The sequence below is a fragment of a genome, unplaced genomic scaffold, assembly GCF_019419815.1.
Source record: "Pyrus x bretschneideri cultivar Hongxiangsu unplaced genomic scaffold, Pyrus_bretschneideri_v1 Contig61, whole genome shotgun sequence".
NCBI classification, from domain to species: domain Eukaryota; kingdom Viridiplantae; phylum Streptophyta; class Magnoliopsida; order Rosales; family Rosaceae; genus Pyrus; species Pyrus x bretschneideri.
The window spans coordinates 2,203,525-2,214,634 of NW_025999800.1; the positions used below are offsets into that span (position 1 = coordinate 2,203,525).

At 35.4% G+C, this 11,110-nt stretch overlaps 1 protein-coding gene and 1 non-coding gene across 2 annotated transcripts; both read right to left on the reverse strand.

The window, feature by feature from the left end:
* Positions 1 to 1,845: 1,845 nt before the first annotated feature.
* Positions 1,846 to 1,918, reverse strand: TRNAK-UUU. The gene has a single exon. It is a non-coding gene; the product is annotated as a tRNA-Lys (tRNA).
* Positions 1,919 to 3,058: 1,140 nt separating this feature from the next.
* Positions 3,059 to 5,960, reverse strand: LOC103926822 (protein MANNAN SYNTHESIS-RELATED 1). Its single transcript, XM_048572555.1, has 6 exons — positions 5,734 to 5,960; positions 5,040 to 5,184; positions 4,858 to 4,928; positions 4,608 to 4,693; positions 3,785 to 4,364; positions 3,059 to 3,658 (listed from the first exon to the last, which is right to left on the reverse strand). The coding sequence occupies exons 1-6, from the start codon at positions 5,833 to 5,835 to the stop codon at positions 3,380 to 3,382; spliced, it is 1,263 nt and encodes a 420-aa protein (XP_048428512.1). The 5' UTR covers positions 5,836 to 5,960; the 3' UTR covers positions 3,059 to 3,379.
* Between the last annotated feature and the right edge of the window lie 5,150 nt (positions 5,961 to 11,110).

The following is an 11,110-nucleotide window of genomic DNA, read 5'->3' on the forward strand; positions in this document are numbered from 1 at the left end:
AAACCATATAGGTTCAAATAGGCAAGAAATTAAACAAATAACAAAATATCTAAAAGATTCTAATTTAAATATTAGAATCTCGTTTTACACATGGTAAACGACATAATTCGATTGGACTCTGCACCCTGAGTGTGCACGCTTGTTGCCAAACTTTGGTTCTTTGCCAGAGGTGTATTCACGGTGATCAGTTTCTCAGATTTAGAATTAGGTGTAGGACGAGGGTGATGGTGAGGGAGATGAGAAGGAAGAAGAAGAAGAAGTGAGGGTAACAAAGAGGGTGCAGCAGTCCGAATGGGGCCACAAAGGATTTTCTTACGCTTTTCAAGTAATATGTGTTGTTTTCGTTGGTAATATTAGCTTTTATTAATGTGATCGAGTATTCATTTATTGAGTAATACGCTGGGTACGACTCATGTAAATTGTCGGTCTCTTACAATCCGCATACAAACTGACATGCCAAACAAAAGTTGTGTTAATCTGAACAACTTGACAAGTGCGTACCTTGATTCTGAGCAGTGCATCGTCGCTGCAAAAGTCATAAGGAGGTTTATCCTCCATGCGAAGAAAACTGCGTTGGTGGCTGAACAACATTAATGCCGGATTTTCCTCTTTATGCTGCATATTCAAGGCCTCTTGATATATACTGCAGTTATTGTGTTTTGCAGTTTGGCAGAAACTTAGAGGGCAAGGCATCAACAATACACACTCGAGTAAAAGTAGTGCTGGAGACAAGGTTGCGCTGCTGACGTGCGCTGACTATTGACGAGCGGAGGAGGTCCGTTGCCTGGTGAAGAAAAGATTCCAGAAGACGGATAACAAAGTGTGTTCGATGTGGAGTTACTAAGTTAGCTAGAAGTAAAGTCAATGTTTTCGAATATGTGAAATAACGTTGGAGATGTAAACACCAAAATTGACCGAATGATTTTGTATTTCTCTATTGCTGTGAGTCTCTTTAAATTTATTGCACATAGTACAGAGATGTATGCATCCTCCCCAAATGGTACAACGAGCGGGAAGCCCAATTATCCCGGCGTTGCTGCCCTGCCATTGACAACTACTGATAACGCGAAATGAGCTCGAAAAGGGCTTCGTAGAGAACTCCTTGCAATCCAGCTCGAAAACAATGTCCCCCGAGCTCCAAATTAAGCAAAGTACAACCCCCACTTTGCAGCAAGGAATTCCATTGCAGGATCGAGGATTGTATAATTTCTTGTGCAACAAGTCATGAATTCATCTTTTGCATTCCTGGTGACTATTCCCACCCGTCGCGAATCACTCCTTCTCGGCGCTCCCTTTAACAGGGAATCCTTTGATCAGCAAGAACCTGACACATTCCTCCGATCCTATAAGCCCCGGCAGCGAAGGTGTGATGCAAAATGTGTGTTCTTCTTTCCTCTGAATCAGAAGAAAGATTTCATATTTTATGTACACGGTATTGTAGTTTAGCTTATGCATATTTTAAGAAAATCTCAAAATAATTAAACTCCGATTTAAACTATATATGGGGGTTCTGATCCAACACCTCTTTAAATGTATGAAAAAAACACTTTGCATACCAAAATAGTAAAAACCAAACTTATACTATTTTTAAGCTTAAAATTTTAGCCTTGCAATTTTAATTTCCATTCTTTCATGTTTAGTCAAATTATACGAACAGTCACACAGTTTTACAACAAGAATAATTATAAAGCTGGACCCAAAAATCCCACCAGCCAGGTCAAGTTCGACTTGCCCCGAAGGCTCTCGGACAAGTCTAGGCTCCGATCCAACTCCATACAATACAGAAAACAACACATTTTACAAAAAAATAAAGTAAACACATTCGACCGAAAAATCAAATCATTCCGCCGTCTGTGGGAATCGAACCCACGACCACGTGGTTAAAAGCCACGCGCTCTACCAGCTGAGCTAAGACGGCTCTCTTGTCCCTTTGATTTACTTATTTTATTACACTTAACTGTTAAATCAGAAGAGAAGAAGATTAGAGAGACGACTAATCCTTACCCCTCCCATTTTTTTTTGGGGCATTTAGATTCAGGTCCAAAAAATCAGCTACTTTTGGATTGAGTCCAGTTAGATATTCTTCCTAGTTTAGGTCTAATTGATCTCATCTTATTCCCGTTTTGCCCTTTATAGTAAAAATAAATATATATTTAAATTTCCTAATTTATGCATTATTTACTCAAATTTGAATTTCAAAATTTGATTCTTCGAATTCCTCAGTCTAGCCACAATTTAAGGAAAAAAATTTAAAAGTAAGTTCATGTGTATGACTATAAACCCACGACTTAAGTTGAAATGAATGATATATATAAAACATATGAAAAAACCTATGAACAAAAACCTGTGATATAGGTAGACTATGAACAAAAACTTGTAATATAAGCAATGAACAAAAACCTATGGTATAGGTAGATAAATACTTTTAATTTGAATTAGAATATCAAGAACGAATGTGTGTGTGCACTATTAATTCATGGTATAAGGTAGATAGAACAAGATAACATATGATACAGGTAGATAAACACAATTAACTTATGATAACATATGATACAGGTAGATAAACACAAATTTTTCTTTGGTTACGGCCTTTGGATTGAACAAAAAATCAAAAGCGCATCAACCATCAGAAGTAATAGAAGTGCATAGGACAAAAAGAGCAGTGTAGACATAGACGAGGGCACTAAGGGGCAAGGGGGATCAACTAACCCTTCGATGAATCTTTATGGATAATTTGTATGTTACCCCTTTTAAAGGTTAGAATAGACCTTCATACATGCCCTTTAACTATTTGATAAAATGCCTCAAAGAAGAGTCGACCTTATTATTTAAAAAAAAAATATATATATTATATGCAACTTCATATAATTTTTTCTGAATCCGCCACTGTATGTAAAAATCATTCCCTAATTAATCGTTTTACCAGTCACATATTTGCATTGCATAAATGTCCATATTATGTTTTTACAGACACGTGACGAGAGACATAATGGCATCCCGTTAGTAAAAAGCCATGTGCAGCAACAAATAATGCTCCTGTTCAACCAGATTTGGAAAATATGACAAACAATATTAGAATGAATATACGGAAAAATGTTATGGTACATATAATCAAACAACAAATGATAAGAACCATTTAAAGGTTCAGAATTTCCTGCCCTATCAAACACTGTCTTCAAAAGAACATTTTTAACAGACAATTTCTGTTTAAGGTCCTTGTAACCCAGATTAAGTATACATTATACAAACTAGCCTGTCCAATCTGCGTAACCAATTAAACCTCGATTGAGGTAAGCAGCGAAAGCTAACACCGTCTTTGAAGGCTTCGATACATCTGCCACGCCTTTCCTTTTCCCGGGTTTCCTCTCACGGAGAGACATTAGCAGTAGCACGCATAAGCCAAATGGTTCTTCTTCGAGACATAATGTGTGATGAATTTGGAGGGAGATGCAGAGGCACCGGGGATGTCAGCTGGGACAAGTATTTGAGTTTTACTGGACGTGATTCTCTTACCTGCCACATTTGCATAGAACAAACCTGAAATGGCTGGTACAAATACATCACTTTGCGCGCACACGTAGAAGTCAATGATCTTCTCGAACTCAGACCCCTCAGAATCCAGGTACTTTGACTTCTTGTCCGCTGGGATAATGCCATCCTGCAAAGAATTCCAGACTCACTAAGTACAAAATCTACATCTGAAATAGCATTGCAATGATATGGGTTTCGGAAAGAAACTGAAACATAGTAAAAAATTCAAGGCATAACAGAAGGAAGTGTGCACCTTGATATACGTTTTCGGAAAGATGTCTTTCAGAGCATCAAGACTGCTGTCCCATTTTGATTCGGTCAAATAGATTGTGGTATCCTTTGCGAATCCAAGTTTCCTCAAAAATAAAGCAATCTCTTGTGCATTATAGCAACTTTTTGTTCCGCTTTCATCTCCTCCTTGGCAACCGTTCTTCTCCAATATGTCAACCCTCAAGTCCACTGCTACAAATTGGCCATCTGACTTGCGGCTCAAAGTTTTCAGACGCTCAACCATTGATTCGACCACTTCACTGATCTCTTGTTGCAACTCTAATGTTCCAAACATTCCCAAACATGCAACTGAATCGCTAGAACTCTTTGCTTCTGTCTTCTTCATATTAACTGAAGGAAAGTAAGTAGCCAACCTTATGTTGCCCTTTGATCTATAAATTGGTTCCACGTGTTCAACAATGTAATCTTCTGTAACCCGATTGGGAACCTTAACAGCGGCAAGATTCCTTGTGGATAATTTACCAGGTCGTTTTTTTACTACTTTGACCACACCATCCAGGCTACTTATAAACTTCTCGACATCATATATCTCATCAAAGTTCCTGGAATTTCAGTTAAATTAGTTGCTTGCCAAAATCTTTTATCTAAATCGAACCAAAGAATTCTTTTATGGTATTAGTAGAGAAGATATCAGCAAATTTCAGATAGAGTAAAACGGTATATTTTTACTGCCAAAACCCAACACAAGCACAATGACAGCAGCAACACGGGAAGAAGTATTACTTGTTCTTAAACTATAAATAATCAAAGGAAAACAGGGTTTTAATAGAGCATTAGCGACTGACCTCTCATCCCCTGGTTTGGTCCCTCTAATATCAGGAAGTACAAGTGTTGCCCCTAGATACCTTGCCACGACAACAGCATCCGCGACCTGAAGAATGTCAAGGAACAGATTACTGAGTGAATAGCGAATTGGTTTACAAATGAAATGGCTAATGTAGGAATGTACAACAGAAAATCTTTACAAAAAGACCCAGGATTTTAAACATTCCAAATTAGTAACTTTATCAACGAGATCAACGGTTCATTAAATACCTGTGAAACATGGTATTCGGGGCCATTTGTTAATGAGAACAGGACATACCCCTCCGTCTGCTCTACATCATCTGCAAGCCAGGTAACAAGATAAGAAATTACGAAAAGTAATTAGGCAACGGATCATTGCAATAAACAGCATATGAAATTACCAATGATTTCAAAATGCAATGAAAACTTACCAGATGGCTTAGACCAACACTGTCTTAGCTCCTCGCCATCATCTTTCCAAGGTCCGCCATTCTTCTTAGCGAAGCTACCGAGGCCCTCCTTTGAATACTCGGAAGTTTCTAAGGTATCTCTTCCTCCTCCTCCAGGAAATTTCTCCTGTATAAATCAAAAGATAAGAAAATCACACAATATCCCTGAAATCGATGCTCAAATCTATCTGCTGAAATTAAACAATGTAAACTTCATAAAAAAAAATCCACATGAGACATGAACTCTATGCAACTCTTCTAGCGCGAAAACGCCGAAAAGTGAAGTGTGCCAAATGACCCAGGGGGATACAGACAAATCTTTTGGATAACAATTCAAATTCTTCAAGCAATAGAAATGTTTTGAATATTTTAAGTTTTGAATCCATTTTGCCTCTCAATTTCTAACAAAATGGGGTAAATCTACATCAACAAATCTACTGTGACCCAAAACACAAAGATTGAAACTTGCTGTGATTAAACTTCGCTTACAACAAATCAATGAAAACCCATCAAAGATGACAAATCAAATGAAACAGTAAACCCAGAAGCAGAGAAAATGCTATTGCACGGTGACATAAAATTTGATTATTCTGAAATAAAAAATCAAACAAAAAGCAGTAAAGTGATGATCTTTAGCATTTTGGAGAGAGATTAATGATGGGTTTTGTGGACTTACTTCAACAGAATCAAAATGGTCTCTCTTAATCATGTTCCCAAGCATCACAAACATTGTCAGTGTCAGCACTCCTGCCACTACCTGCCTCAAATCCACACCCATCTCTTTCTCTCTCTACAAAAAATAAGAACTCTCCTTCACTCAGTCACAGATCCTACTCGATCACCTCAAAATACACCCTCTCACTAACTCTGCTGAGAGAGAGAGAGAGAGAGAGATGAAGCCCCAGTAGGTGGTGATGGATTGGAGCACTAGGAAACCAAGCAAGGCACTTGGGTAATAAACAGTTGGGGAAAAGGAGAGTGAGAGATTGTAGTTTTGAATCAAAAATGAAAAACTTTAAAGGCAAAATGTCCAGCACAGGAAGTGTATCAGATCACATGTTACTCAGAACTGCATTTTGTAATTGTAAGTCTTCCTTCTTACAGCACAGCACACCGACACTTTCCTTGGGATAATGACACCTAGCCTAAATTTTTTTAATTGTAAGTCTCCCCATTTTCTTTCTTTCTCTGTAAATTCTATTTTTTACCACCTAAGATTACAGTATAATGATATTTCTCTTTCACTTTGTAAATAGGAGGTTTTAAGTTGATTCTCATCTGAGCCTATTTGAACCATATTAGCCAACTTTTTCACCCTCTTAGACTATATGATGTCGTTTGTTAAAAAAAAAAAAATCATCTTATTTTTTATTTTTATATTTCTTTCTTCATGTGGGTTTATTTTTGTATTTTTCTTAAGTGGTTGGAAAAGAAAAGGTTTTCTTCTTCTTTTTTTTTTTGTTAAAAATAAAAAGGTTCAAAATTTTGAAGAGCACAAATTTAATATTGAAAAATTAATACTATTAATTGTTATCGATTGGGATCGCACATTTAAATAAAAATTGTCAAATTAATATTTTATTCAAAAAATATTTTAAATTAATTATCTGATAGCATAATTTAATTAAAAAAATATAAATTTAAATCAAGAATGATATTCATAATTATAAAGCAGGAAAATAATTTTCCATCCAAAGATGCGAAACGAGAGATGCAAAATTTAGAAAAGCAAAGAAATATACTTTTTCTTTTATATAAACTAGGACTAAAGTGATATGTTGTTGAACTTTAGTGGCATTGTTGTAAGGAAATTTTGATCGTAAAGATTTAGTGAAATTATCATTAGAGAAAAAAAATATATAGTTGTAAATAAAAATTGCGTGTTGAACTATAAAAATATTATTACTACGTTTTCTCCGGGTGATGCGTCATCAAGTTGCATCAATGCTTTCATATTCTTTAATTTTTTATTGACCATAACACCTATCTTTCTGTGTTTTTAAGAAAAATAAGATTGGTGGTTGAAATGGCATTATCCATGTACTTTCTGAGAGAGAACTCTTTTAAGGAATTTTTATTACGATTTAATAGTATTTTTTTTATGTGCAAGTGATGGATCTTAATTTTAATTATTCTAAACATAAATTCGAATCAAATTATTATTATTAGCCTTATTATAAAGTTTAACTTATTTTTTCTCCGTTTAGTTTTATGTATTAAAAAAAATTAGGGATAAATTACACAAAGTATCTCAACTATTAGTCGAATTATAATCACTTACCTCATATTTTAAACATTACAATATCATACCTTAATTTATAAATTTGTTATAATGTCAGACATTCGTTAAATTTTTTGTCAATTTAGCTGTTAACTGTCGACGTAGCAGGCAGCTAGCCCACTCACTCATCCAACCGGATTGATAAATAAATAATTTATTAAAAAGTTAAGAAATTATTTTGTAACAACAAAACTAAAATAATAAAGAGGGTCCCACCACTAAGCTTGGCAATTCCTTCCTCCCCCATCGTGCATTATCCTCTCCCACACCAGATGCCACCCTCACTTTCATAACTCCGGCCAAGTCCTCTTCTTCTCCGGCCACTGGATTTTCCCCGCTGGCAATTATTTCTGAAATATCTTCTCTCTCTGGGCTCTTCCAATTATGAAGTTTGAAGGTTATGGAGGAGAGAGAGGGAGTTGCTGGGCGAGTTGACCAGGCATGGAGGAAAGAGAGGTGCTGGGGTCGGGTCTGTAGTGGTAGTGGGCGTGTGGTGACTGAAGATATTGAAGGTTTTGAGCTTCTTGATTTGCGTGGGTTGTTGCAGGAATTTGGTCTCTATCTGCATTTGGAGATCTGCAGCTATCCCTGTTGCCAAGAGCGGGGTGCCGCAGGTCAGTGCACGGGTTGCAGGAGCCGATCGTGAAGAGGATCGACGTTCATCGAAATTCGGGCCTTGCTGAAGCCCAGGGCTTTATAGTGGCTGTTGTTGCAGATATGCAGATATTGAAGAAGATGACATTTTTGGAGGGGAAAAGCGAAGAGAGAGACATCGTGAATGGCTAGTTTCGTGGTTGAGTGGCAAAGGTTGATTTGAAGCTCTGACGGCGGGAGGGATCGGACGACAGAGATTTTGAATCCATGGTTGCAGAGGACTTGACTTTTAATTTTTTTTAAGGCTCCGAGGTTGCTGCGAGTTGCAGCTATGGGTGAGCGTGATAGATTTTTGTAGTTGAAGGTGTGGGTTGCTGAGTTAACCACCAATCAGGTGGCCGGAGAAGAAGAGGACTTCGCCGGAGTTGTGAAGGTGAGGGTGGTGCGTGGGAGAAGGAATTGCACGGTGGTGATGGGAAGGAATTGCTAAGCTTAATGGTGGGACCCTTTTTATTATCTTAATTTTGTTGTTACTAAATTATTAATTTTTTTATATTTTATTAATTTATCAATCTAGTTGGATGAGTATGTGGCCAGTTGTCTGCCATATCACCCGCTAACAGCCAAATTGACAGAAAATTTAACAGATGTCTAACATTGCAACGAATTTGTAAGTTAAGATATGACATTGAAATGTTTAAAGTATGATGTATGAGATTGTAAATCGACCAATAGTTAAGGTAAATTTATGTAATTTATCCAAAAATTTAAAAAAAAGTACGAAAAAAAGTCTTGCTTTCATAATCAATGATAACGTGGCTAACCCAACGTTTTTCTAGACCAACAAGTAATGCTTATGAAATTATTCTTGCAAAAATAACTTTCTTTTTTTATTTTTTTATACAAGCAAGATAGCGAGAGGAAATCAAACAAGAGCGTAGGTAAGTAAAAATGAGTGTGTGGATAATACTATCATTTTTTAATCCATTATCGCATCCTCCCCACCACACATTTTATTTACTTAGGAGACATTTTATTTTGATCATACACTTAGGAGATCAAACGGTATCAATTTGAATAGTATTCCACCACACATTAATGACCAACTAATTCTCTTTTTCATGCAACTTCGGTACCACATGAAGTAATATCATACTTTGACTCCTGACAAATGGTATCAATTTTAATAACAAGAACGAATTTGATCATAGAATGTAACACTACAAGATTGATCCATAGTTGTGCTAGTAATAGTGTTAGTTACCTTTTCTTAAAAAGGAAGAATCCCACTTTGTATAGGAAGACTTAAGCATCTCAGTTAAGTATCTTACCAAAAACAAGAAAAAAAGCATCTAATTTAAATAACTAGATCTCGGATCCACTCTACCAAAACAAACAAAATTAGATAGTTATTTTATTTTATTTTTCTTAGAAGATCTAGATTAATTAAAATAAATATTGGTATTGATAATTAATAGAAATCTATTTTGACAAAAAAACAAAAAAATGAAATCTATGATTACATAATCCCTACAAACACTGGAGCCAAAATTGATGGACATCACTCCGCTGTCTGAGGCGGATGATTGCCAGTTGAGTCAAGTCACTTCCTTGTCAGCTTTGGCCGCTTCCTACTTTCTCCTTAATGTTATTAGGATGGAACTTAGTTGCTGAAAGAATCAACAACTTCTCTCGATCACCAATCACGATTGGATACATGTTCAAATTGGATTAAAAAATAAATAACTTGAACACATGTTCAGCCATGATTGGTTATCAACAGGGGGTGCTACTGATTCTTCAACAACCAAGTCCCGTTCATATTATTAGTCCATTAGTAAACTTGAGTGCTAAAGTCTAACTGATTACAATCAATTAGTTATAAATGATGTGATCATAAGTGTATTATTTGGCATTAAGGAGTAGGAAACGTAAATTTTGTAGTTCAGTTGGTCAAGTGTGCGCATGTGTCCTTACCTACAAACTTATGTGTTCGATTCCTTGTTCTTATTGTCACTTGTATGTATGGGTAATGAATTATGTATCTCATGTAATTGAAAATAGCGGACAAAAAAAAAACAATAAAATCATATCAATTTGAAAGAAAAGTTATTATACTGTCATACTCTTGACAAATAATAGGGAAATTAGTAGACTTTCACGATTTAATCATAGTGCCGCAATAAAATTATGTTAAGTCAACAAGGCTAGAAACAATTAGGTATCAAATTTATTATAAATTAAAATGTATTGTCATCTCCAATTATGTGACTTAAATTTGAAATTTTCTTTAGCAGTGAATAAAAGTACCGCTAAATCAAAAAACTACTTAATAAGGTTGTGTTGCCATAACAGAAAATAAATACATAAACTACAAAGTTTATATGTAAAATGTTATAAACACTAAAATTCCACTTACTCAACGAGTTTGGCAAGCAAAGAGCTTATAGTTCAGCCGATATTTCACACTTGAAGTTCATTTTGTCCATTAATCTTCTTCAATTCATTCGATCTGATGATAATTGAAAATTGAAAATGATAGATAAGAAGTAAAAATAGGTGTGTAAATAACATTACTTTTCAAAAATTTGATAGTTTAAACGTCCGATGCAGCAATAAATGACATAGCAGCACAATTGTAGTTCATGATAGTTGAATCGAGGACCTGAACTTCCATCAACAAAGACTATGGGTCATTAGACCAAACTATCATCTATCATCATGTATTTAGTTTGCCCAAAAAGTATAATTATGTACTAGTATTTTGGTTCATTTTTTGCTTTTATATTTATTTGGTCTTCTTGTGTTAATTCATTAACCGCTTTTTAGCCAAAATGGTCATTTAGATTTGTGTAAGTCCTCATTTTGGTCTCTGAGATTTAAAATCCATATAAGTGGTCCATGAGATTGTCCACAATCAATCATTTTGGTCATTGGATGAAAAATTATGTTAAATAAGGATCAAAATGACAAAATTACCCTCAATTTAATAAACAATATGCTAAAATGATTTGACCAAAATCAAGGGTATTTTTGTCATATTATCCTCATTTTATAGAGATTTTTCATGAAAATGACCAAAATGATTGATTGTGGACAAACTGAAGGACCCATTCTATTGATTTCAAATCTCAGGAACTAAAATGAGAAATTATGCAAATTTCAGAAATCATTTTGA